Raw genomic sequence first — 27,042 nt, forward strand, 5'->3', positions numbered from 1 at the left:
CTGCCTGGACAGAGAGCATCAGATCCCACAGGTGAGGGGCTCAGTCCCACAAGACTGTCCCCACCTTCCCCCACTTCAGATGCCAATCTCAAGCCTAGACGTTGTGACCTGGGCTTCTGGTGGCCTGGGCTATAGGTCAGAGGTTTCCACGATTTCCTCCCCGGGTTCCATTAATTCACTAGAGCAGCTCCCAGAACTCAGAGAAACACTTGACTTTACTAGACCACTGGTTTATTATAAAAGGATGTTACTCAGGAGCAGCCAGATTTAAGAGATGTGCAGGGCAAGGGATGGGGAAAGGACGAGGCGATTCCCTGCCCCCCACCCCAAGCGTGACACTCTCGTCGTTCTCCATGTGTTCACCAACCTGGAAACTCTCTGAACTCCGTTCTTTGAGGTGTTAGCGGGCTGTCTGATTGATTAAACCATTGGTCATTGGTGAACAACCCAACTTCCAACCCAGCTCCTCTCCCGAGGGGTAAGGGGGTAGAACTGAAAGTTTCCACCTCAAATCACAGGGCTGGTTCTCAGGCATCCAGCCCCCATCCTTAGGTGACCTTGGGGCTTTCACAAAGTCACCTCACCAGCATGACAGACGACAACCCCAGGGCTCCCATCACTTAGGAGACTCCGAGGATTTGGGGAGCTCTGTGCCAGAAAGAAGGACAAGGACCAAATGTGTCATTTCTTATTGTACATCATGGCGTTACACCCCCATATATCTATTTGGCTGTATTTTAAGTGCCTCTTTTTTGTTTGTTTTTCAGGGAGCCAAATGAGCAGATGGTCAGAAATCCAAACTCTACTTCAACACCACTGAGCAATACCCCTTTGTCTCCTGTCAAAAACAGCTTTTCTGGACAAACTGGTGTCTCTTCTCTCAAACCTGGCCCGCTGCCATCAAACCTAGATGATCTGAAGGTATAGGATATGGTGTGGTTTCCTTCCTTCCTTCCTCCTTCCCTGTCTCCCTCTCTCCCTCCCTTCCTTCCTTCCTTCCTTCCTATCTTCCAAGAAATGTATCAGTAGATTTTTTTCAAGATTTTATTTGTAAGTCATCTCAATACCCAATGTGGGGCTTGAACTCACAACCCCAAGATTAAGAGTCACCTGTTCTACCAACTGAGCCAGCCAGGCACCCCAACAAATGCATCAGTAGCTTTTTAACATTTCCCCCAACTGATTTCTTGAATCAGACATTGGGAGGGAGAAGGTATGGGGGAGACTCAAGTAGATGACAAAATTTTAACTGCTGTGGTTGAGAACCCCCACCCCTGCCCACAAAGCAGAAGACCCTGGGCTTCCGAAAACTCAGCTCTTTCCCTGGCTATGCAGCCTCAGGTTAGTTTCTTAATTTCTCTGTCTCTTGGATCACTCATTTGCATACAGGGGTTCTTGTGAGAACCCGTTGGAATCGTATATCCATGGTAGAACTTAGCGCACACAGCAGCGGTAAGATTGATGTGGGCTTCCAGAATGTTCTAAGCCAGCAGTCAGCTCCATGATGAACTTCAACCAGTCTCCGGTGAAATGAGAAAAGCAAGAACCATGTAAAGGGCTTTTCATAAATCTGAGTGTGTTCAGCATACTGTGGCAGATCTGTATTCAAAGTATTTATTTCCTCCCGATGTTCCGCATCTAAAGAAAGATCCTGTTTGGAAATGATGACAGCAGTGGGCGGAAGTTGAATGTGGCTGGTAGACTTTTGTTTCTTTGTGTTAAGTAGGGGTATTGTTCAAGAAGGATGTGAGTCTTGGGGAACAAGATGACATGTTGGTAACCCGATGTTGGCGGCATAATGTGAAATAACGTACCGTTCTGTGAAATCCCCGGGTGCGAGAACTTCTGCCCTGAAATGCGACAGAGACGCGTTCAGTGCTGGGTGTGGGGGAGCAGTTTCCTCTGGATCACAGACCTCAGGCATGTCCCTTCACTGGGATGGACCTTGGGCTCTGAGCTGAACCTAACACATTCCAGAACAGCGCTCACGCCTGGTGTGTTCATCCTTCCAATATTTACAAAAGAACTGAAGGCAATTGTGGTGCCTTCATCTCCTCTAACGTGTGAGCACACCTGCTCCCCTCAAAGCTTCATTCTGTTGTCTGTGATCCCACCTGTACACCTGCTTTCCACCCACCTGTTACTCTCTCCTCCCCGGAAGGACCTTATCGCTTGTCCCCAAAAAAGCCAATTTCCTATAGTTCCCCATGGCCAGGCTTTCTCAGTCCTTATTTGTCACCCTCTGTTCCCATTCTCAGCCTTTGGCCATTATCTGCCTTGGGGGAAAGGTGGCAGTGGGATATTTCATATAAAAGAAAATTAATTCTATGGCTAACAGTGGCCGATACCCACCAATGAAATGGATCTTGGGTTGTGATACCGAGTTCCTCTGTCCCTTCCGCTTGGAATCACAATGCTTGGGTTTCATTGAGCTTGTCCCAACGTAGCCTCCGTTAAGGCTGGATAAGGCTGCCAGGCTTCTGGGAATGCCCTCCAAAATAGCGGGCCACCCACCCTCCGCTCCGCAGGTCCTGAATCCATGACGGTATAAAATCAGCTCCTCTCACCCAGACAGTAATATGCTAAACGAAGTAAGCCAGACACAAAGCGACAACTAGTCTATGAATCTGCTTACACGAGGGACCTAGAGACGTTCAAAGAGACAGAAAGTTGAAGGGTGGCTGCCAGGGGCTGGGGGGAGGAGGAACGGGGAGTTAGTGTGTCATGGGTACCTAGGTTCTGCGTGCAATGAGGAAAATGTTTCCGAGACAGACAGCAGTGATATTTGCACAACAGTGTGAATTTACTAATTCCACTGAACTGCATCCTTCAAAGTGATTAAAGGATGTTTCATGCTGTAAGTCTTTAACCACAGTAAAAAAAAAAAAAATTAAGATTTTATTTATTTATTTGACAGAGAGAAACACAGCGAGAGAGGGAACACAAGCAAGGGGAAGGGGAGAGGGAGAAGCAGGCTTCCCGCCAAGCAGGGAGCCCAGTGCAGGGCTCGATCCCAGGACCCTGGGATCATGACCTGAGCTGAAGGCAGACGCTTAACAACTGAGCCACCCAGGTTCCCTGCAAAAAGATTTTTTGGATGCTTCTTGGTGGTTCAGTTGGTGAAGCATCCGAGTCATCATTTCAGCTCAGGTCTTACTCTCAGGGTTGTGAGTTCAAGCCCCACATTGGAAAAAAAAAAAAAAATTTTTTTTTTAAAGTCGTCTACCTTATGATGGGAGCTCGGGGTCAGGTAGATCTGAAGTTGCCTCAGTCCCAGACAACATCGTCCAGAGGTGATGTACCATCTAAGCAGAGTGGCTGAAAGTGGTTTCCTCGATGGGCTCATGCTCAGAATGATGGGCCGGTCAGAGTCAAAATAGATCAGCGTCGGTACTAGGAAACGATGGCGTTAGCAGCTGCCAGTGTTTGAGTGTAAACCATCAGTCGACCATGCTGTGTAGAGCTTCCATGTTTCACCCTGCAAGACGGGTTTTACATGTGAACCTAAAATTCAGGACCTCCAAGAGGCTAAATAAATAATGTGTAACTCATTATTCATCCTAGATATTTTTGAGCTCAAAAATGGTATGCTGTATAGAACAAAGACACTGGGTTGGTTGGTTTGTTTAAGATTTTATTTATTTATTTGAGAGAGAGAGCATAAGTGGGGGGAGGAGCAGAGGGGAGAAGCAGACTCCCTGAGGGGCAGGGAGCCCGATGTGGGACTCGATCTCAGGGCCCTGAGATCACGACCTGAGCCGAGGTCACACACCTAACCGACTGAGCCACCCAGGTGCCCCTAGAAGAAAGATACTGTTGGTAAACCTAAAGCTGGCCCCAATAGCACAGGTGAGAAAAGTGGGGGAAATAGGTTAGTTCTATCAGGACTCAGGCTAACACGTAAAAGAGACTCTGCATTTTCTCCCCCACCTAGAGAAGCCGTCCCAGTTCCGTCTGGTCATTTGACAACTTTGCCTGGTGTGTCTAGAGCCCACAAGTCAATCCAGAATGCTGACCACTAAAAACAGACTTATATCTCCTTTTGTAGGAGCCAAAGAACCTTTACAGCATAAATAAGTTTGGTAAATTCATAGGATTTAGTTTCAGTTTCTCGGGTAACACTGATTTGTGTATTTTAAGTTCAAGTAGGAAGTCTGGAGTTAAATTCAGGAGACAGATGACGTTTACCCTAACAACCTCACTTCCCTGCATGGGCTGCACATTGTCAAGTTTGAATGTTGGTCAGTCATGAATTCAAGGTTCATGCTACAGGCACACGGTGCATTGAGATCATATGCTAAGTGAATAAATGTTGTGCTTATCCTCCCCCGCAAAAAAGAGACTAAATGCTGTGCAAGTGAACCAGCCTATAGATGAGAAAACTGGGGTTTGGCCTTAAGGGAATGATTTTTTGTTTGTTTTTTCTTATTTAATTTAATTTAATTTAATTTAATTTTAAATTCCAGTATAGTGAACATGCAGTGTTATATTAGTTTCAGGTGTACAATATGGTGATTTGACAGTTCTGTACAACACCCAGAGCTCATCACAAGTGCCCTCCTTGATCCCTATCACCTATGTCCACCATCCCCCCTCCCCTCTGGTGACCATTAGTTTGTTCTCTATAATTAAGAGTCTGTTCTTGGTTTCTCTCTCTTTCTCTTTTCCCTTTGCTCATTTTGTTTGTTTCTTAAATTCCCCATAGGAGTGAAATCACATGGTTTTTGTCTTTCTCTGACTAACTTCACTTAGCATAATTCTCTCTAGCTCCATCCATGTTGTTGCACAATGGGAAGATTTCATTCTTTTTTACGGCTGAGTAATATTCCATTGTAATTTGGCCATTGTAAATAATGCTGCAGTAAACATAGGGGTGCCTATATGCCTTTGAATTCCTGTTTTTATGATTTTTTAAGTAAATATCCAGTGGTGTGATTACTGGATTGGAGAGTAGTTCTAGTTTTAACTGAGTGATCGCAAAGGTTTTGCTACTGTCACTTGAAATGAGGATGGAAAAGGGGAGGGACAGACAGAGAAACCTTCATTGGACTTGACCTCTAGGTGTTTGGGGAGAGGTGTCACCTGGGATTGTGACACCAGGGGCAGACATTGGGAGGGTAGAATGGGGACCTGATCTGAAGGGATGTTGGCAGATGCATTCCGTTTGGGGAAACCAAGTCACAGGTACCACCAGGATGACCAAGGGGAAAAGTCTAGCTAGTGTCTGTGCAGTTTCCGATCTAGTTCAGCTCAACTGTGTTGTCAGCCTAGGCACAGAAATTTTGGAATCATTTGCATAGTGGGGCAAGCCACAAGATAGAACAAGACAGAAGGAGAGCAGTTGGAAAGAGTGGGAAGGGAAGAAGGAGAGAAATAAAGGAAGTGGGTGATTAACCATACTTTATAGAAAAGGAAGACACAGGAGGAGTTAACGAAGGTGACCCTTAAAACAGGTCATCAGAAAGACAAGGTATCAAAAGTAGATGTTCTCCCAAAAGGCTCATGTTTTGCTGACTCGGAGTAAAAGGGGAAAAGCACTGAGAAAAGTTTGGTTTTTCATTAAAAAGTTATACATGGGGGAGGGGGGCGCTTATGGGGGTGCAGTTTGTTAAGCATCTGACTGTTAGTTTCAGCTTAGGTCGCCCTCTCCAGGTGGTGAGATGGAGGCCTGTGTCTGGCCATGCACTCAGCAGGAAGATTCTCCCTCTCCTCCTTCCCTAGTCCCTCACTCCAGCTCATTTTCTCTCTCTCTCTCTCAAATGAATAAACCTTTTTTTCCTTTAAGTTATACATGGTAACATCACAGTATATGGTTTTTTTCTCTTTGCTAATCCAGTATATGGATTTTTTTTCCCTCTGGTTTCTAAGAAACCGGAGAGCCAGAGAGCATGAGAGAGAGAAACAGAGAAAATAAAGGGAAATTTAAAAACTGGAAAAATATGATGGATATTAAGAAATAGTTGTTCATGTGTTTCAGGTGTGATAATGGTCTTTTATCTTTTTTTTTTTAATAAAAGGCACTTATCTTTTAGAGAAAGATACTGGAATATTTACAGATCACATTATATGATTTGCTTCAAAATAATTTGAGAAATATAGTGGAAGTGATTTGGGACATAAATGACTCAAGATTGGACAGATGGATCATTGTTGAAGCTGGTGAATGGCTCCAAAGGGTTCATTCTACTTTTTTCATCAACTTTTGTGTATGATAGACATTTTCCATAATACACAGTTGAAAGAGTGATTGGCGGTGAAAACACCAGCGAGTGTAGGAAAGAGATGTATACAAACCTTTGTCCCCAGCAAGCCCACACAGCATCATACTCTGAAATGTAAGGTAAACCGAGTGCAAATATGAATTGCATTATTTAATGATGTAGCTTAAAATATTCAGTGCCAGAGCAGATTCTAAAAATAAATGTAGAACTCATTAATTTTAAGTAATTCAAACTTAAAACAATAATGAGTTGCCGTTCTGTACTTTTTCAAACCAGCAAATCTGGGGGGAATATAAAAAAGATAAGACAGTGCCAGAAAGATGAAGAAGGGCGGGTATATTTACCAGTTGCAGTAGTATGACTTGTTGTAATCCTTTTATATTGTAATATATTGTAATCCTCAAATACCTTTTAAATGATTATAAAGTGATTATTTACTGTCGAAAGAGAATAGTGTAGGGAGAAGTAAAGAGTATTTTAAAAGATAATTGACCCATAGATAGCATTGCAGATTATATTTCCCTATAAACTTAAAATACAGGTGGATATGTTTTCTTTTAAAAATTATTGTTGAAAAAAAATTTAAAAATTATTGCTTTAGGGTAATCCTGTGAACATGAATTTCTGGCATTTTTTTTTTTTGTTTAACATATCATAAGCTTTTTCATAATTTGCAATATTCAATAAAATTTTTATTTTTTAAGGTTTTATTTATTCATTTATTTACTTATTTGTTAGAGAGAGAGACTGAGCACAAGCAAGGGGAGCAGCAGGCAGAGGGAGAAGCAGGCTCCCCGCTGAGCAGGGAGCCCGATGCGGGACTCGATTCCAGAACCCAGGATCATGACCTGAGCTGAAGGCAGACACTTAAAACAACTGAGCCACGCAGGCATCCTGGAATTTTTATTTTTCATAGCATATCATTCTACCACCTAGTTAACAGTCTTCTGTCGGACACTTAACTTGGTTTCCAATTTTGCTATTAAAAATATAATTTGTGGGGCACCTGGGTGGCTCAGTGGGTTAAAACCTCTGCCTTCAGCTCAGGTCATGATCCCGGGGTCCTGGGATTGAGCCCCGCATTGGGCTCTTTGCTCGGTAGGGAGCCTGCTTCCTCCTCTCTCTCTGCCTGCCTTTCTGCCTACTTGCGATCTGTCAAATAAATAAAATCTTTAAAAAATATATATATATAATTTGTACAGGGGTGCCTGTGTGACTCAGTGGGTTAAGCCTCTGCCTTCGGCTGGGGTCATGATCCCAGGGTCCTGGGATCAAGCGCCGCATCGGGCTCTCTGCTTAGCGGGGAGCCTGCTTCCTCCTCTCTCTCTGCCTGCCTCTCTGCCTACTTGTGGTCTCTCTCTGTCAAATAAATAAATAAAATCTTAATATATATATATATATATACATATATATATATATTAAGATTTAGCCTGGAGCAGTAATCGGATACATTAAAACAAATTTATGTGCAAATTATATATTTGCACATAAATTTGTTTTAATGTATCCGATTACTGCTCCAGGCTAAATTCCTGGGAGTAGAATTCCTGAACCGAAACATATTAACATATTTTAAAGTTCTTGCCAGGGGTACCTGGATGGCTCAGTCAGTAGAGCGTCTGACTCTTGACCTCAGGTATTGATCTCAGGGTCATGAGTTCGACCCCTGTGTTGAACATGGAGCCTACTTTAAAAAAAGGAAGAAAAAAAAAAAAAAACTAAAGTTCTTGCCAAAGAATACATATTGTAAAAATTTCTGTCCTGAACGGCTATGCCAGTCTACTTGCCAGAAGCAGTGGGCTGAGGCGTTTATCTGTCATGACTATACACACTGGATCACCTGGGGCTCTGGGAAAAATACAGGTTCTGATACAGTAGGTGTGGGGAGGGGGCCCAAGTGTCCACATTCCTAACATGCTCCCAGATGTCCTTGGAGCCAGTGGTCCAAGGACCACACTTGGAATAGCAAGGTATTAAGGAATTATTTCTTTTTTTTAAGATCTTATTTATTATTTGACAGAGAGACCACAAGTAGGTAGAGAGGCAGGCGGCGGGCGGGTGGGTGCGGGGTGGTACCCAGGCTCTCTGCTGAGCAGAGAGCCCGATGCGGGGGGCTCGATCCCAGGACCCTGAGATCATGACCTGAGCCGAAGGCAGAGGTTTAACCCACTGAGCCACCCAGGCACCCCTTAAGGAACTTTCTTAAAAAACATTTTTATTGGCTTATTTTTGCTGCTACTTCCCTAACACAAAGTATTCTTAATTCCTTTGTCAATTTCATGAGTGCAAAATTATGTCCATAATTGTTTTTTTTGGGTTACTAATGCTGGTACATGTCCATTATTGGCCATTTTTTAATTTTTTAATCTTTTTAAAAAGATTTTATTTATTTATTTGACAGAGACAGCACGTACAAGCAGAGGGAGCAACAGAGGGAGAGGAAGAAGCAGGCTCCCCGCTGAGCAGGAAGCCCAGTGCGGCACTCGATCCCAGGACCTTGGGATCATGACCTGAGTCAAAGGCAGACACTTCACTGACTGAGTTACCCAGATGCCCACAAAAGATACATTTTTTTTTTTAATGGCCAATAAAAGGGGCTCCTGGGTGTCTTAGTTGGTGAAGTGTCTGCCTTTGGCTCAGGTCATGACCCAGGGGTCCTAGGATGGAGTCCCATATAGGGATCCCTGCTCAGCGGGAAGCCTGCTTCTCTGTCTCCCTCTGCTCCTCTCCCCTGCTTGGGCTCTCTCTCTCCCTCTTGTTCTTGCTCTCTCTCAAATAAATAGATTTTTTAAAAAAATCTTTTGTTTGTGACAAGTTGACCGCACCCATTATCCATTTTGAGGTGTTGGTTTATATTGGGGGTTTGTTAAATCACCCTTGGTACATCGAGCTTACTAACACCTTATTACTTGTCCTGTGATTATTTCTGTCTGACACTGCTATCTGCATTTGCATTTTCTTTTTGGTGTTTTTGACTTAGAGGGATTTTTTATTTTTGTCTTATTTTTAGGATAGCTTTCTTTGCTTTTGGGCTCAAAAGATCCTTCCGTACAGAATATCAGAAGGCTGTCTCCCTATACGTTTTTCTAGCTGTTTTATGGAATTATTGACACTTGGATATTTAATGTTTCCTGTTTCAGTCATAAAAGTAGTATCTTCTGTGATGTATTTAGGGTGTTAGAGATAAGGAGAACCATTGTTAACATTTTAGTCTATCTTTATCCACATATTTTCATCTGCAAGCATACATTTAAATATATGCACACATATAAACTTATATAATTCTTAGGAAAATAGAATCAAGCAATTTAAGCTATTTTTCACCTAAAAATATACCATAAACAGGGGTGCCTGGGTGGCTCAGTTAGTGTTTGACTTCCGCTCAGGTCATGATCTCAAGGTCCTGGGATCAAGTCCTGCATCTGGCTCCCTGCTCAGCGGGCAGTCTGCTTCCCTTTCTCCCTTTGTCCCTCCCCCTGCTCGTGCTCCCTCTCTCTCTTTCTCTCTCTCCCAAATAAATTTTAAAGATCAAGAAAAAGTAATATACCATCAGCAATTATTCATTCTTGTATGTAACATCAGGGCTCATGGATTCTGGTATTCCATCATCCATAGGCACTACCATTAATTTAGTTTTAATAGAGTACAGCTATTTCTAGATAGCTGTAGCTCGTCATTTATGAATATTATAAAAAATGCAGGGATGAAATTATCACACATGAATCCACATAATAATGGCAAATGCTTACACCCCACTAACCATTTGCAAGACACTATTCTAAACACTTTACAACTGTTGAGCCATTTCAGGCCTCACAAAAACATATCAGGTCGGTATGACCCATTTTACAGAAGGGGAACCAAGGCACAAAGTGATCTCTGCGCTGGAAAGAGGCAAGGTCAGGATTTGAACTGAGGGACTTCCTGCATTACATTCTCTCTCAGTATATGACTATCATCTAGCCAGTTATTAAAATTAGGACATGAAGTGGGGTGCCTGGGTGGCTCAGTCGGTTGGGCCTCTGACTCTTGGTTTTAGCTCAGGTCATGATCTTGGGGTGGTGGGATCAAGCCCTGTGTCCCGCTCCACGCTCATTGGGAGAATCTGCTTAAAATTCTCTCTCTCCCTCTCTCTCTGCCCCTCCCCCGGTTCAGCCTCGCTCGCTTGCGCGCTCTCTCAAATAAATCTTAAAAAAAAGCAAAACAAACAAAAAAACAGGACCTAAGTGTTAATGTAGAACCATGGTTCTCAAAACTGGGTCCCAGGACCAGTGGCACCAACATTCCCTGGGAACCTGTTAAAAATGCACATGGCCCGTTTCCTGCACCTGCTCAAGTTGGAGAACGGAGGACAGAGGGAGCCTGGTAGGGCGAGCAGTGGCCTAGGAGCAGAAGACCCGGTGTGCTTTGGGATGATTGGTTGCCTGCTGATGGCTAAACCCCGGCAGACATCAGTCTTATCTACAGAATGGGGCGAGGACTGGAGTGAGGGTTGGAAGCCCGTAGAGTAGGCGACCTCTGTGTTCATGTGGTTTCAAGTGGGCTGTCCCTTTGTAGGATTCCGGGATCCTGCAGGGGAAGCATGGTACAGAAAAGTATGGTGCAAAACCCTACTGAGCCCCAGGGGAGGGGAGGGAATTGTAAGCCAGTGATAGAAAAGCGGACGTTGTACAGTTCCACTGGTGATGTTTTAGAGCAAATGTAACTTTTTTTTTTTTTTTTTTTTAAGATTGTCCTTAAACAGCCACTAACCACGCCCTGGTTTCTGTAGGTCTCGGAATTGAGACAGCAGCTCCGAATCCGGGGTCTGCCGGTGTCAGGCACCAAGACGGCCCTCATGGACCGGCTGCGGCCCTTCCAGGACTGTGCGGGGAACCCGGTGGCCAGCTTCGGGGACATCACGACCGTCACCTTTCCCGTGACGCCCAGCGGCGCGCTGCCCGGCTACCAGTCGTCCCCGTCCGCCGGCGCCCTGTCCAACGGCTTCTACCACTTCGGCAGCACCAGCTCCAGCCCCCCGATCTCGCCCGCCTCGTCCGACCTGTCCGGGGCGGGGTCCCTGCCCGACACCTTCAACGACGCGTCCCCGTCCCTCTGCCTGCACCCGTCGCCGGTGCACGCGTGCGCCGAGGAGAGCCTGCTGGGCGGCCTGGGCGGGGGCTCGCTGGCGCCCGAGCCGGACGGGCGGGACTCGGAGAAGGACAAGATGCTGGTGGAGAAGCAGAAGGTCATCAACGAGCTCACCTGGAAGCTGCAGCAGGAGCAGCGCCACGTGGAGGAGCTCCGGATGCAGCTGCAGAAGCACAAGAGGGCCAGCGGCCCCGAGAAGCCGCCGCCCTTCCTGGCCGTCCCCATCAAGCAGGAGGACGCCGTGTCCAGCTGCCCCTTCGCGCCGCAGCAGAGACCGGGGAAGAGGCAAGGCCACGGCGCCGAGGGCCAAGCGCAGGCGGGCGAAGCGGCCGGGCGCCGGTCCCGGGGGCCCGCTCCCTGCGCTGAGGCCTCGGGCCACAGCGACGCGCTGCCTTCCACGTTCCTGAGCCCCCAGTGCTCCCCGCAGCACTCGCCGCTGGGCGCTGTCAAAAGCCCGCAGCACATCAGTTTGCCCCCGTCACCCAACAACCATTACTTCCTGCCCTCCTCCTCGGGCGCCCCAGGGGAAGGGCACAGGATCTCCTCACCTGTCAGCCAGGTGTGTGCTGCACAGGTAAGAGCTCCCGCCCCCAGGCTCCCACTCCCCAGCCAGCACCCTGCTTCCTGCAAGTGTTGGAGGGGGGGGTGGCCTGGCAAAGGGGGAAGAGCTGACATTGGGAGTTTTAATGGGCAGGGTTTACCAGAAGCCCAAAGCAGCCTCTAGTGGTGGCAGTAGATGGGACTCTCTTCTCCAAGGTGGAGGTTGGCAAAATTATCTTGTAATAAGGCTAGGAAATGAACATGTTGCCTTTGTGGGCCCTGTGGGCCTGAGTCTGGCAACTCAGTAGGACATGAACACAGACAACCGTAACTTGTAAAGGAATGCACATGGCTGGGCTCCAATAAAACTTTATTTATAAAAACAGGCGGTGGGCCAGATTGCCATCCCCTGTTGTTAGGACTCCTCGGTATAAAGCCTTACCATAGGCCAAACCAGTCCATCAAGAGAGCCAACGGAAAGTTACTATTATCTCCATTAATGGTGTGCCGAGTGCAAATATTTACCAAGCACCTACAATGTGCTGAGCACTAACCAAACAAAAGTCCCTATTCTCATGGGAAGATAGACAGTAAATAAAATAAACATGTAAAATGTAAAATGTATTAGAAATTGATCTTTTTTTTTTAAGATTTTATTTATTAGAGAGAGAGAGAGCACGAGCAGGGGGGAGAGGGAGAAGCAGGTTCCCCACAGAGCAGAGAGCCCCATGTGGGGCTTGATCCCAGGACCTCAGGACCCCAGGATCATGACCTGAGCCAAAGGCAGATGCTTAACCCACTGAGCTACGCAGGCACCCCTAGAGGATGATAGATGTTATGGAGAAAAAGCAAGGAGGGGTGGTGATGGAGCATTTCAGATTTACGACTTTAAGTCAAAGGTCTGGGGCCATTTGAGCCAATCTTTGCAGGCAGTAAAGGAGAGCGCCTGGTGAATATTTGGGGGGAAGGCATTGCAGGCAAAGGAAGGACAACAAGGGCAAGGGCCCCGAGGTGGGAGTCATGGGTGAAATGTTCAGGGACCAGAAGGGAGGCCAGTGTGGCTGGAGCTGAATGAGAGGCATTGTAGGGACAGCTTGCAGGAGTAACTAGTTCAAAGAATCGACCCAAGGGATCATCAGAGACTTCCCTTGTCCACGAAGCTAAAAAATCATTAGGAAAGTCTCCCTAAGGCTCTCTGAGAAAGAAAACTTCGTCATCAAAAGTTCTCAAATCTACGTTATGAGAAAGGAAATGGGAAGAAAATCCACAGGATTGGATCCTGCCACGTGACCGGTATGGAGAGGCCTGCCTCTGAGTAATCTTGATTGTCACAACCCTATGAGCTGCAGTTCTCTATTCTTAACCACGGAAGAAAGTGAAGCTTGAGGAGGTTAACCCACGAGCCCAGGGTCATGGCAACCCAGGGTTTTCTGATGCTAAAGGGTGGGCCCTTTTCCCACTGAATGTTCTCTGGCCTGTGGCCATGGACAAGGGGAATCTGTTTCTACAGCCTCAGACAGCACATTCAAGTGAATGACGCCCGCTTCTGAGTGGGCACCCTGGGGGGGGGACTGGGACGTCCCAAGGGTTATCATCCCTGTTGATGAAGTTTACTTCATCCTCATTATGGTGTTCTAGGCAACAAAGGTAAAAATAGTTCTGGAAACACAGCTCTGGACCTAAGACCATTCTGATGATGTGGGTACTCATAAAGAACTAGCATTTGTGCAGTGGTTCATAGCTTACACAGCACTCCTTGGGGACACGAACAATTCCAAGTTAAAAAGATAAAAAGCGATGTAGAGTAACATGCCTGATGGATGCTTCTGGTGTCATATGCAGGACCAAGTGTTGGGGAAGGTGGGGGAAGCACATTGGTCATGAAGGGCTAGGAAGGTCCAGGAAGGTCTTTTGGTGGGGGGAGGGCAGAAGGTTTTGCAGAGGGGTGGGACTCAATGAGAAGGGCAGTGTTAACAAACGAGAGTCGGGAAAAGAACATTCCATGTGGGAAAAGATAAGGAGGTCCAATGTGCAAGGCATGCAGAGGGAGTTTTGGGGAGGGATAGATAGAATCCACAGTCTTAAAGGAAACGGTACCCAGCCTGGAGCATCTCAAACACTGGTTACAGATGGAGACCCTAGAGCATCTAGAACACTGGTTACAGGAGCAGACCCTATGCTGTGGTTGCACGGGAGCCATGGAAGGCTTTTGAGCAATGGGTGATGCATACGAATCCAGATTGGAGACTCTGGTCACGGGATCTAGGGAGAGTTGAAAACATAAGATACCAGAGAAGGGGCCGGGAGTCTCAGCAAAAGCTCTCAAGTGTGCTAGCAGAGGCCACCTCATTGGTTGTTTCTTCCTTCCAGAACTCAGGGGCGCACGAGAGCCAGCCTACGAGCTTCTCTCCCCAGCCCTCCAGCCTCCATCCCCCTTTCTCTGGAGTCCAGGCAGACAGCAGTCATGGTGCTGGGGGCACCCCTCGTCCTAAAAGCCCAGGGGTCCAGCAAAAGGTAGGCACCTGGAGAAGGGTTTAAACTCTGCCTCTTTCCCTCTTCTGTGGTCTTGTCCTCCAAATGAGGGGGTACGAAGGCAGAAATAAATGACATCTTAGGTAAAAACAAATTCACTGGAAACAGATTGATGTGGATGTACCGATGGAAGTTAGGGTGTTCCGAGGAGCCATTGCCGGGGGTCATCCTGGGAATCTCAAGGATGAACATGAATGTGGTCTGTTTGTGAAAATGACACGGCAAATGCACCAGTTTCCGTGGAGTCGAAGGTTGGAATAGAGGCATGTGGGAAAATAATCATGGGAAAGAGGAAGGTATGCGGAGATGTGGAAAGGTCGAGAAAGGTGCAGGGAGTTGGAGTCACGTTACAGACTCTCGGTGGAAAAAGGAGGAGGTCGTACATCGCAGCAGGTGGAAATCACGGGTGGGTGCCCTAAAGGGCCCAGGCACTTCATAAAACACTCACCATACACGAGGCTGGTTCCTGAAGACATAGCCTGGCAATGGCTCCCCCTCTCTGCAAATGCACTTGGTTACAAATGAAATGCTCTGCTGGCGGGGCGGGGAGGTGGGGGGAGGGCTTAAGTACTCTGGGAATTCCTGGGGTGATGCACTTTTTCCTATCGGACTGGAGTCTTACTTTATTTGCTTTTCTCCTAACCGAAAAGGGTTCATCCTAGAGGTGGAAATGAGTCTGTAATCTTCCCATCCTAACATGCCTCTGGGTACGCCCTCGATGCGCCCGTGCTATGTGCCTTTGTCAGTAGAAGGCCCATGATGTGGACCATTGTCAGTATATTGACGTTGTTTTCTAAACCCTAGCTCTCTTTTGTTCCCCCTCCAATCAGTTGTTCCAGGTTCGAGCCTGGAGTTTATAAAACAGAAGCCGTACCGTCTGTGACCCCACGAGTTGACTCTCTTTCTCTGCACTGTACCCCCACAGATGGCTGGTTTACACTCTTCTTCTGAGAAGACGGGGCCAAAGTTCTCCATTCCATCCCCAACTTTTTCCAAGTCCACTTCAGCCGTTCCAGAGATAACCCAGCCTCCGTCCTATGAAGACGCTGTCAAGCAGGTAACTTTGGAAGATTTGTTTTCTGGAGGGAAACAGGTTGCCTAAGCGGACCTTCTTTTTCATTAGTCACCTCCGTGCAGTTTGTAGATGGTGACACTGAGTGCATCGGGGGCCCCTCGGTGAGAATGGGCCACTGCAGAAAGGTGCTGGGTGTGCATAGCAGGTGTGTGAGGCAGGCAGAGAAGACGGTGGGCTCTCTCCCTCTCTGTCAAATAAATAAACAAAATCTTAAAAAAGAAGAAGAAGAAGAAGAAGAAGAAGAAGAAGAAGAAGAAGAAGAAGAAGAAGCAGCAGCAGCAGCAGCAGCAGCTGCCGCCGCAGCTGCCTTGTTCTTGGGGTGGAAGCCTCCCCGCCGAGCTCACTCTGAAGGGCTCTCCTGGGGTGCACTCTGCCTTCTCCCCTTCTCCTGTGCTGGATTGTTTCCTCCAGGAGTTTCCCCATCTGAGATGAACACTGGGCTTTAATCGCGCGGTCAGCAAGTTCAAGTCCTGTTCACAGCGGCATTATTCCCAAACCGCGGAAGCAACCCAGGGGTGCGTCTGTGGATGAATGGTTAGCCAAAATGTGGTGAATACATACAATTAACCCTACTCAGTCTTTTAAAAAAGATTTTATTATTTGAGAGAGAGGGGGCACAAGCAGGAAGAGGAGCAGAGGGAGAGGGAGAAGCAGACTCCCCGCTGAGAGCGGAGCCCCAACTAGGGGCTTGATCCTGGGACCCCAGGATCAGGACCTGAACTGAAAGCAGATGCTTAACCCACTGAGCCACCCAGGCACCCCAATACTAGTCAGTCTTAATAAGGAAAGCGATTCTGACACATGGGGGAGACTGGGGGATATTACAGAGTGAAGTAAACCAGTAATAAGAGGAAATACACTGAGTGACCCCACTTCTCCAAGGTCTCTAGAGTCGCCTGATTCATGGGAACAGAAAACACAATGGTAATCGCCAGGGGCTAGGAGCTCACATTTCGTGGGGACAGCATTGCCATTGGGGAAGATGAGAAAGTCCCGGAGACAGGTGGTGGGGATGGTCACAGAATGTGAACATAGCGTACTTAATGTCACTGCACTGTGTGCTTAAAGATGATGAAGACGGTAGATTCTATGTTGTGTTTTACCGAAATTAAGGGAAAAAACACACCTTAACCAAACCTAGCTCGCAAAGTCTGTCATGCTACTTCTGACGCACTCCCATGGAAGAGGGGGCCAACCTTCTCACTTCTCTGTTCCCCTCTCCTTAATTGGCAACAGCAAATGACTCGGAGCCAGCAGATGGATGAGCTCCTGGACGTCCTCATTGAAAGTGGAGGTAAGACCGCCTGTATCTTGCCCTTGGGGTGGATCGGCACCTGCTCGTGCTCTGGGGAGTGAGCCTTAGGACCAATGTCAGGTGCTCGCTGGAAGTCAGACCCAAAAACCATGAGGGGGTCAAGTGTCACTTCATGTGAGCTCACCGTCCACGCTGGAGCAGATGAAAGAAGCCCTCCCTGACCTTGTCCCTCTGTCCTCCGAGCTGGACCACCAATCATTTTACCAGTTTGCATCCTCATCGTGGTCCATTTCCCTAAGTTTTTTTCCCTTGCTGTTCCATTTCTCTTTGCCTTTCTAATCCCAATCTCCCTATCCTCTTAATAATAATAAGAGGAGAACAGACAAAGCCAAGTTTTGTGCTACCTACTCGAAATGAAATTCAATTACTGACCTCCCTCTGGATGGTCCGTTCACGCTTAGATGTCATTCCAGCTTGTGACCATAAAAAAAAAAAAAAGAAGAAGAAAAGAAAAGATAAAGATCGACATGTTGTTTTTGCCTCCTTTTTAGTCATTCATTTATTTTTTCAAAGTTGCATGGTATGTGCCCAGAATCTGAAACCACATAGATGAATAAGGTTGTGTAAGGAGAACATGTAGATGGGAAAAAAAAAAAAAAAAACAAACCTCAGATCTGAGCCTTTTGATAACAACCTCGAAAGTTCGGAGAAGGCAGGGCCCGGCATGGTACTGGGCTCAGTACTGCTCCTGACCAAGTCCGACCTTTGTGGAGCCTAAGAGTCTGGGAAGGCAGAACGCACAGCAGGCAAGCAAACTGGCAGTTCCTCTCTCATAGCAAGAGGAAGAAGGAAAAGATGGGCTGATGTATCTTTATATGGATAAGAGGAGAGGGTGATATCAGACATCCTTATATGTATTTTTTTTTTTAAATAAGAGAGAGAGCAGGGAGAGGAGCAGAGGGGTAGGGAGAGGGACAAGCAGACTCCCTGCGGAAGGTAGAGCCCGACACAGGCCCCATCTCACAACCCTGAGATCAGGACCTGAGCCGAAACCAAGAGTGGGACTCCCAACTGACTGAGCCACCCAGACGCCCCAAGACACCTTTCTAATTTTAATGAATTGTATAGCCAGGTCAGTAAAGGTAAGGGCACAGGAGGGGAGCACAGGAGATTTGAGGACAGAAACATCATTTGAGGACAGTTATAAATCAATCATGGATGAATTTTCTGGAGAAACACAGGACGCTAGGTTATATTAAGTGCAATTGGTAGGTCTGTTGTCATACATCTAAAGTGAGTCCAATCAGCTCCATTGTGTCATGTTTCTTTTGGAGCTAAGTTTCATCCAGGTGTGGGTTTTTTTTTTTATTTTTAAGATTTTTCTTATTTGGAGGAGGGGGAGGGAACATGAGCAGGGAGAGAGGCAGATGGAGAGGGAGAAGTAGGCTCCTTGCTAAGCAGGGAGCCCAATGTGGGACTCAGTTCTAGGACCCTGGGAACATGACCTGAGCTGAAGGCAGAAGCTTAACCATATGAGCCACCCAGGTGTCCCTAGGTGTGGGGTTTTGCTAAGGGAGTGTGGTGCAAGGAGAAAAGAGCCAGGGGATAGAGAATATTTATAAGACAGTGGCTATAATGATGGAGCAGAGAATATCGTCCAGAGCCAGGGGGACTGATGGCTGGAGAACAAAGTAGAGTCAGTAGGTTGGAGTGGCCCCAGGTGGATAAGAAACTGCTGTCATTGGGTGCTTCATATATGAACTAGAGGGATGGGAGGGAAGGACAGAGAGCGAGAGATCATGCCTGAGATTAAGCTTTCAGGGGGATATAGTATTTGGGGATGACAGAGTCCAGGGTGTACAACAGAGTGGGAATGGAGGAACCCATTGAGTTGGGGGGATAGGATGTCAAGGCACTAGAGGTCAGTGGACAGTCATGTCACTTCCCAGGATGCTGAAGTCATAGGAAGGACAAGAGGTGAAGTGGGAAAGGCAGGGAACTGGGGAGTAGTTTTCATTGGATGCAGGAGAGAGACCAGGAGATGCGGGGAGAGCGGAGGGACCCTCAGAACCACTGAGGAGCCATCAGGAGGAGGCAGGCCAGCAATCGGAAAGTGACATGGCATGGCACCCAGTGACTCCTCTTCTGGCTCTGAAGTAAATGAGCCCCGCCTGTGGGTGTGAGGAGGATGCAGTGTCCTCGGGGGACAGCCAGGTGTCAGTGAAGGAGCGGGTGAAGGAACCTGCTTTGCAAGGTTGCTGATCAGAGTGGAAGTTCCAGAAAAAAGAGCTTGGGGAGAGACCAGGGAGAAGAACTGGGCACAGACAGGGCACTTTAGGGATGAGACTGGATGATAACTGGAGACACGTGTCCATCTCGTGTCTAAGCGTGACTCCTTCCTCCCAAAGATCCCTATTGTGGAACCTGAAATGGTTTAATGGTTCCCATCGTGTTTTGCCAACAGAAATGCCAGCTGATGCTAGAGACGATCATTCGTGTCTTCAAAAAGTCCCCAAGATACCCGGGTCTTCCCGAAGCCCCCCAGCTGCCCTGCCCAAACCCTCCTCTTCAGGGGGCCACCTCTCCTTCGATCACTACGGCGCCGACAGCGATGAGCACCTTGAAGTCTTACTAAACTCCCAAAGCCCCTTAGGGAAAGTGGGCGATGTCGCCCTGCTGAAAATCGGGAATGAAGAGCCTCCCTTCGATGGGATAATGGATGGATTCTCTGGGAAGGCTGCGGAAGACCTGTTCAGCGCCCATGAGATCTTGCCAGGCCCCCTGTCCCCGATGCAGACTCAGTTCTCCCCCTCCTCTGTGGACAGCAGTGGGCTACAGCTAAGCTTCACCGAGTCTCCTTGGGAGACCATGGAGTGGCTGGACCTCACGCCACCAAGCTCCACACCAAGCTTTAGCTCCCTTGGCACAAGCGGCCCCAGCATCTTCAACATTGATTTCCTGGATGTCACGGATCTCAATCTGAATTCCCCCATGGACCTCCACTTACAGCAGTGGTAGACTGCCTGGGCAGAGGCGCTAAGAGAGGCCAGTGGGAATTTCACGGGGGGAAAACACACAATCCCCAACGCACTCCTATCGTCCAAAAAGAGGAGGAGGAGGGAATTACAAAGAAACAGTGGAGACGTCTGTGACCAGCAACGAGAGCAAATCGCAGTCAGTTACTCTCAATGATTTCAGCAATGCATTCAGAGATGTGCTTTCTCAGATCAGAAATGCCAAAAAGAAAAAAAAAAAATCTTTCACTGCCTTTTCGAATACCAATATTTTTGTAGCCCATGATTTTTATCAGGCATTGTCCGGGCATAGTCTCACATCGTGGAAGCCTCTCTAGTGGGTTTATTAGACACAGTGCGGAACAGAAGTGGGGCTCTTCTGGGGTACAGGGACTGTAGCATAACCATCAGCGTTTCTGGAGAATAGACCCATGGTGGAGGCTGCTTCCCAGCCTCCCTCCCTGTCTTTGAACAGAAGTCAGACCCCTCTTCTGTTAGGTTCTCGAGGTAGGAGAGAGGAACAGAACCAATCCATTCCCAGGGAAACGGAATCAACTCGGCTTCAAAGCCACCCCCTTGAGGTGGTTCCAGTCCAGGAACCCGGGACTGTGTGGTCACGGCTAATGATGAACCCACATTTGGTCCACAGAACCCCACTGAGAATTTCCCTCTTGGTCAACCAGTCACCAGGTCATTCCTGCTGTCTCCGTGGTCCTAAACACCATGAAACAGCTGAGAACCTTAAAGCAGATGAAACCCCAAACCTCTTGCCATGGAAAGTTCCCCACCACAACCCCCTTTAGTTTCAAAGACTGGAGATGACCCCATGAGCAGATCGGAAGCCTATCTCTAGCTTCAGGAAGCCGTACCAGGGATCATTCAGACAGTGCTAGAAACCCTTGTTTCATGTGCCATGAGAATAAATACCATGGGTTCCTACAACAGGTTGATGATTTATGGAGGTCCAGCTTTTTTGGGGGGAAGGGGCTTGGGGGTCCACCTCCATTTTTCTTTCTCCCACTTTTCTTTCAAAATACCAATCTTTTCTTGCTCCTCTTTTGACACGTTTTTTTCTGCCCCAACATCAAGAGGACTCCTTAGCTGTAAAAAGCTACCACACTCCTAATAAAGCCATATTTTAAAAAGACCAAACTCCAGGTTCTCCAGAGAATGCAATTTCCATATAGCATCATTTGCTGGGGAAAAAAAAAAGCCAAAAAAATGTCCTTGGAGGGGGAAACAAACAAACAAACAAACTGGCGACGTGGCCCATCACCCCCAAACCTTGTTCCACTCTCATTTTATATAGCAATCAGTGATTTGGGTGGTTTGGGGGAAATTGGAAATCATTACGTTGTAAAGATAGATCTGAATGATATTTGCAAGGAGAGAGGATGGCTGCTCTGGGCTGGTGAAAAGAAACACAGTTGCACATGGAAAAAGGAGGGAAAGAAGAAAAATAATGGTCTCCTGTGCCTCCCTCGTTACCTCGGGCTTTTGCTGGGAGTCAAAACACTCAAAGGGCAGGACGGTCTCTCTCAAGTTCACTGTGGCTCCACCGTTTCGTAGTGCATGCCGTAGAAAGTAGCTATTGCTCGTTGGTTGGTTGGTTTGTTGTTGTTGTTGTTTAATTTAAATCACTAAGGCACTGTTTTCTTCTTTTGTAAAAAAAAAAAAAAAAAGAAAAGAAAAAAAAAGAAATATTCACTGTGCACTTACGGAGAAGATAACCAAAAACATTGTGATTCTAGAAGTTCTCTTTTTGATAAACCAAAGATTTTAGAAGTCATTCCATTGTTAACTTGTAAACATGTGTGAACACGGAGTGTTTTTGGGGACCGCTACTCTGAACGCTGGCAGATCTAAGGGGGGATAGGTGTGCATATGTGTGTAGACATATGCGTGTCTGTATACATGCCATGTGTCTGTGTCTCTACACGTATGTTACATGTACGCAGTGTTACAGAGCACTCTCTACCCAAAGCCCTTAAGCCCCAGCTTGATGTGAAATGATACTTGGCCTTTCTCACTATGAGTTCCTGATTCATCAACAGACCCCATGTTGCCTCTCTGTGTATGACTGACGGCTCGAGCCCCGTGACTCCCGGCCACTTGCTCACCGTGGACGCGCTCATCTTGACAAGGACTATGGACGTGAAGAGACACAACAGCTTCACCCTTAGTTGCCGGGAACAGTGAACACCGTCTCTCCTAGGAAAGCATCAGAGAGACATGAAGACCGTTCTTACATTCCTTGATCAGCACTATGCTTTGAGAGATCCACACCGTACTTTTTCTTTTTTTTTTTTTTCCTCCATTTTCTCTTACGTCAGTCATCAGAACCAGGAGCCAAGAGGGAAGTGTTACCCATCTTTCCTGGGAAGGAGAAAACTCTTACTAACACATTCCTCACTTTTGTTGGTCCCAAAGATGTTGACATTTTATTAGGATCTGGATGAAGCTTGCCGGTCAGTACATTTTTCGTGTGCCATGTTGTATGACGTTATGTTATTTTTGCGCCCTTGCTGCCTTTGGAAAAGAAACTCGCAGGGTCCCTACTCAGGCTGTTTCTAGCAGAAGGACAGGCCTTGGTTGGGAGGCCGCTGTGCTTTGTTAAGACGGCGCATTTGTGTGGAGACCCCGGTGGGATGTTACCAGCACTATACACGCATCACAGAGCAGACCCCTGGATTCCTGGTCTCAGCCCCCTCCCACAGGCCCCACACACTTATTCCCTCTCTCTCTCCATCCGTCAGGTGCGGCACTTACAGTATAAAACTAGGGATACCTGGGAGAAACTCGGAGAAGTCGGCTGCACCCAGTGAATCAGACCACGTTAATTCATCTATCTGCTAGTGGGAGTTTTCATTTTAAGTACTTTTAAACTGTTGAGTGCATCCTCTTTTCTGGAGATCAGTGGGGCGTGACCGGGGGGATGCACGGAGACTTCTGAAGATGGCCATGTTCCAGCTTCTTCACACTCTCAGAGCTGCAAGGAGCCACATTTGGTTTTCCCCAGATTTCTGGGACTCCCATGGCGAAGCAGGCCCAAGAGAGTTTGCAGCCAACCCCAATGTTGCTGTGGCCGCGTGGGTTCAAGCTTACTCAGCAGAGTCAGAAAATGCATCTGTGCAAATGCTCTCATTAAGCTAGTGGTCATTAGTAGTAGCCCTGCTTCTAACAATATTATTGAGATGGCACGCGTTCTGTTTTAAGGAGGAGAGGGAGGGGGAGAGGACGGAAGGGAGGGGAGGAAGAAAGGAAGGAAAGAAGGAAGGAAGGAAAGGAGGGAAGGAGGGAGAGAGGGAGGGATAGAAGAAGGGAAGGAAGGAAGCAGAGAAGGGAGGAAAAGAAGGAAGGGAGGGGGGAAAAAGGAAGGAATGGAGGGAGGGAGGGAAGGAGAGAAGGAGGGAGGGAAGAAAGGAACAAGAGAGGGAGGAAAAGAAAGAGGGAAGGAAGCCAAGAGAGTTTCCATCTGAACAGTCATGGGTCTGTGCACTGGTGGCCTTTGCCATTCAAAGACATTTATTTCTGATCTGGAAAACAAACAAAACCCTATCCCAATTCTTTAAGACAGTCCTTTTCAAGATATATTTAAACTCCACCAACTCTTCAGAAACAAACACGGACCTGGCTGAAACTCCCGTATCAAGTCAACTCACCCAATGGGCAATTCCTTGACGTCTGGTCTGCAGCGAGCACACCGATTCCCAGATATCCACTACTAATCAGACGAGGTACCCATGGTTCAGGTTCTGTGACTCGAGCTGTGGTTCCTACAAGCAAGAGCACTGGGAATCTCCCAGTCCTCAAATCAGAAACCCTTTGCTATGATTTAAAAAAAAAAAAATGGGGGGTGTGGTCTTCATTTTTCCAGACCCTGTCTTTGACTTTACAAGCTCTCTATGCAAAAGGGACACTTGGGGTGGGGTAGGGGTGCCCACTGTAAGCAGATCCCCTTAAGAGAAGAGCACTCAGCCTCCCCCTCCTTCATTCCTCCCAGTGGGAAGCCCACAAATGTGGGCACACCGTTTGCTGTCAGGGATGAGTCAACTCAGAGTAAAAAGAGTCTGGGGTCTTCATTCTCTTGTAAGTCTCCTACAAATCTCCTATAAATCCAGATGGCCCTATAGTTCCAGGAACTGTTCAGGTTGTGTTAGGGAGCTGAACTTGATTCTAGAATCCACATTTTCGGAGGATCCCTGGCTAGCTTGAGATGACGCACAAGAAGACGATTTCAAGACGATTTCTACTCTCTACCAGGGAAATTGTAATAGAACTCACTAGGGTCAACAACATAGAAGTAATGATTCTGCTTCTAGAATCTGGTGATTTCCCCAGTGGATTAGGACCAACAAACTCCTGAACATCTCATGCTTCTTTAATCACCAGCTCCCATCATGGACACTGGTCACCCGAGTTTCCTCTACAAATGGTTTAACAGCTCCCGAGTGTTTATGGAAAGAGGGAGTATAATGATGGGGATCTTGGATGCTATTCTAGTGTTTTCCAAAGGAAGAGAAAGCACCTGCTCCCTAGAGTTCCCCTCCAGTGGGCCTGCAGTGAGGAAAAAGGGTGCTTGAAGCCCTCCGTTGGAGAAACCCAAAGACCTACTTTGCAAAGAAATCAGAAAAGCCGGCATATTTTCTGGGGGGAGCTGTGTGTTGTGTTCACGTCTGTCTCCCTTGCTCAACTATACATTACCAGAAAGAAAGGTGGATTACCAGGAAAAGAAGCAATGGCTAAAGTACCAAAGTTGGCATGTGTTCTTTTAAAAAAATATATAAATATATTTTTAAATAAAATGTTTATTTTGAAAAAGACGTGAGCTTTCTTTTCCCCGCCGACTGTATGGTACACCAGGCCCCATACCACGCCTTTCACCGGTGCTATCCTGTGCGTTCTCGCAACGGCACCATGAAACTACTGTTATTCCCGTTTTATGTATGAAGAAACTGAGGCTCAGAGAGGTTCGATCCATTGCCTAAGATTCTGTATCTGAAACATACAGAACCAGCTGTCAGGTGCTTTATCTCCGAAGCCCCTGATCTCAAACAGTACGCATCTCACTTGTATTTACCACTGACAACACTAATACGACAGAGACTTTTGTGAAAAGGCACAGACCCTCCTGTCCCGAATGTGTTATAAAGGTATATACACACGCCTCTCAGGCAACCCCTCGTTTTCATCAGTTTAGCAACTGAGCAAGGTGAATAGTAACACGGAAGCCATTGGGCATCAAAGATATGCGTAGACTCCCCAAGCAAGACTCAGTCTTTGTTTGATTTTCTTTCAAATCATTCCTGCCAGTTCCCCACCAGTGAGTGTGTAAACCACGTGCAGGAACTGAGCTGTCCTGAAAGGAGCCCTCGGAGGGGGGTCTCACGCCCTCGTTTAGATTTGATCTTGCTTAATGCTATGGCTCTGCCTTTCCTCCTCCACTCAATGTTCTGGTGGGCTCTCCCCATGTAGAAGCAAGAAGGGCACGCTGGTGAGAAGCCCCAGGTGTCCATCCTTCAAGCAACCAATTCCAGCAAAAGAGAGTTTCGCATTCCTAAGTCACAGCAGAAATCTCGCCGCTTCCTCTGTCTCTCAGTGGGCCCATCCTGGACCCCATCTCTGTGGCTGTGAGAATGAGGTACACATCCACTCACAGGGTCTGGATTCCCCTATCCATCCCTGAGCTGTGGAGTGGGATCATTTGAAGCTCATGGACTGACAGTAGAGAAAATGAGAACTTTCTATGGGAACATTGAGCTGCTATTAGCAAAAGAGGGAACAGGTGTTGAAGAGGCATGAACTGTAGATTTCTTACATGCAAACCCCACTTTCAAGAATTTTGTCATCTGGAGATGGAGACTGGTAAGGAAGGACAACATCGTCTGGTAAGTGCTTACGTGGGAGTAAGGGCATACGATGCCCAGGTAGTAGGGGTTAGACGAAGGGCGTTTCAAAAAGTCTTAGGTAGGGAGAATGGTCAAGGACTCTCCAAAGGAGACCACTTTGATACAGCAGTCGGCCCGGCAAAAGGATTGCATGCATTCCGGGCAGAGGGAACAGCCTAGACAAAGGTTTGAACATGAATGAGAATTTACCACATTCGGAGGATATAAGAAATTGAGGTTGGCCTGAGAGCCAGGAGCTCTGATGTAGGATTGCCGAAAACGGATGGCCCAGCTCAAGATGAGAGAGAGAATCCCCCCCCTTCCTTCCTCTGCTTTTTGTTCTGTTTGGGTGTGCCACAAATGGGATGACATCCAAGCACATTGGTGTGTATGGTCCTTCTTTGCGCAGTCTACTGATTCAGAGGCAATCTTTTCCAGAAATAACCTCACAGACACCCCAAAACAATGTTTCACCCACTATGCAGGCATCCCTTCCTCCAGTCCAACTGACACATAAAATTAACCATCACTAGTACTACTAATAATAGAATCACCTTGTCCTCGTCATCAGCAGCCTCATAAGTGAATATCCGTGGTTATCATTATGTGGAGATGAATAACCGTTCTCCAGTTCTGGCTCAAAGTGGAAATCTTGACTCCCCACATGCCTAGATTATAGCAAGTCCCCTTTAACATTCTAAAGCTCACGTCAGCTCCAAATGTCAAGAAATGCCTTTAATCTAGTAATGGAAAGAAGGACCCACCGTTCCTGGCTTTTGTTCTAAAAATGGAACACCAGTGTATATCCTTCGAGACAAGAGGATCTTGTTTCAACCAACATGGGTTGTTTGAGATGGACCTATGTGCTTCCTAGCCCTGGGGCCAGCGAATTAGAGCCACGGCTGCTGAGAGGGAAGTCCAGGGACTTTCCACTTCTTACTGGTGTCAGCCTAAGGGGCTCCTCAAAAACTGTGGTCTTGCTTCCTTGGTGTTATGCTCAGCCAAGGGACCTCCAGGCTAAAAAGTCAGCTTGGGCGTCTCCAGGGGGAAACTGGGGTTCTTTGAGTAACGTGGCCCCGTTCAGACCAGTGTGCTGAATCCTATGTCCTTCCTGTTCTTCCAAGCCCAGGACAGGATTCGAGCTCTCTGTGCTTCTGTTGCAGGCCCCATAGATAAGGGTTCACACGGACACTTCCCAAGGGGAACAGGTCGGGTGAAGACAGGGTCCAGCAGGGATGACCCTATAACTTATCGTCTAGATCAGAACGCTTTGTTCGGACAAATGCTCTATTCAACAGAAGGCCAGGACAACGGGCATATCGAAGACTGTCCCAGGAAAACCGGGACTATAGTCCCCTTAAATATAAGCTACCCTAAGGATCTAGAA

General features: G+C 47.2%; 1 protein-coding gene across 2 annotated transcripts in view; it reads left to right on the forward strand.

Moving 5' to 3' along the window:
* The window catches only part of MYOCD (myocardin), a 95,240-nt gene extending 75,002 nt beyond the window's left edge, over positions 1-20,238 (forward strand). For both annotated transcript variants that reach the window (XM_032839964.1, XM_032839965.1), the window contains 6 exons: positions 768-921; positions 10,993-11,925; positions 14,262-14,405; positions 15,349-15,480; positions 16,735-16,792; positions 19,218-20,238. In XM_032839964.1, coding sequence (XP_032695855.1) covers positions 768-921; positions 10,993-11,925; positions 14,262-14,405; positions 15,349-15,480; positions 16,735-16,792; positions 19,218-19,771 — 1,975 coding nt within the window. In that variant the 3' untranslated portion in view covers positions 19,772-20,238. The remainder of the gene's footprint in view (positions 1-767; positions 922-10,992; positions 11,926-14,261; positions 14,406-15,348; positions 15,481-16,734; positions 16,793-19,217) is intronic.
* The last annotated feature ends 6,804 nt before the right edge of the window (positions 20,239-27,042 follow it).

This window comes from Lontra canadensis, unplaced genomic scaffold (assembly GCF_010015895.1).
Source record: "Lontra canadensis isolate GAN:19392208 unplaced genomic scaffold, GSC_riverotter_1.0 scaffold110, whole genome shotgun sequence".
In the NCBI taxonomy this organism is placed as follows: Eukaryota; Metazoa; Chordata; class Mammalia; order Carnivora; family Mustelidae; genus Lontra; species Lontra canadensis.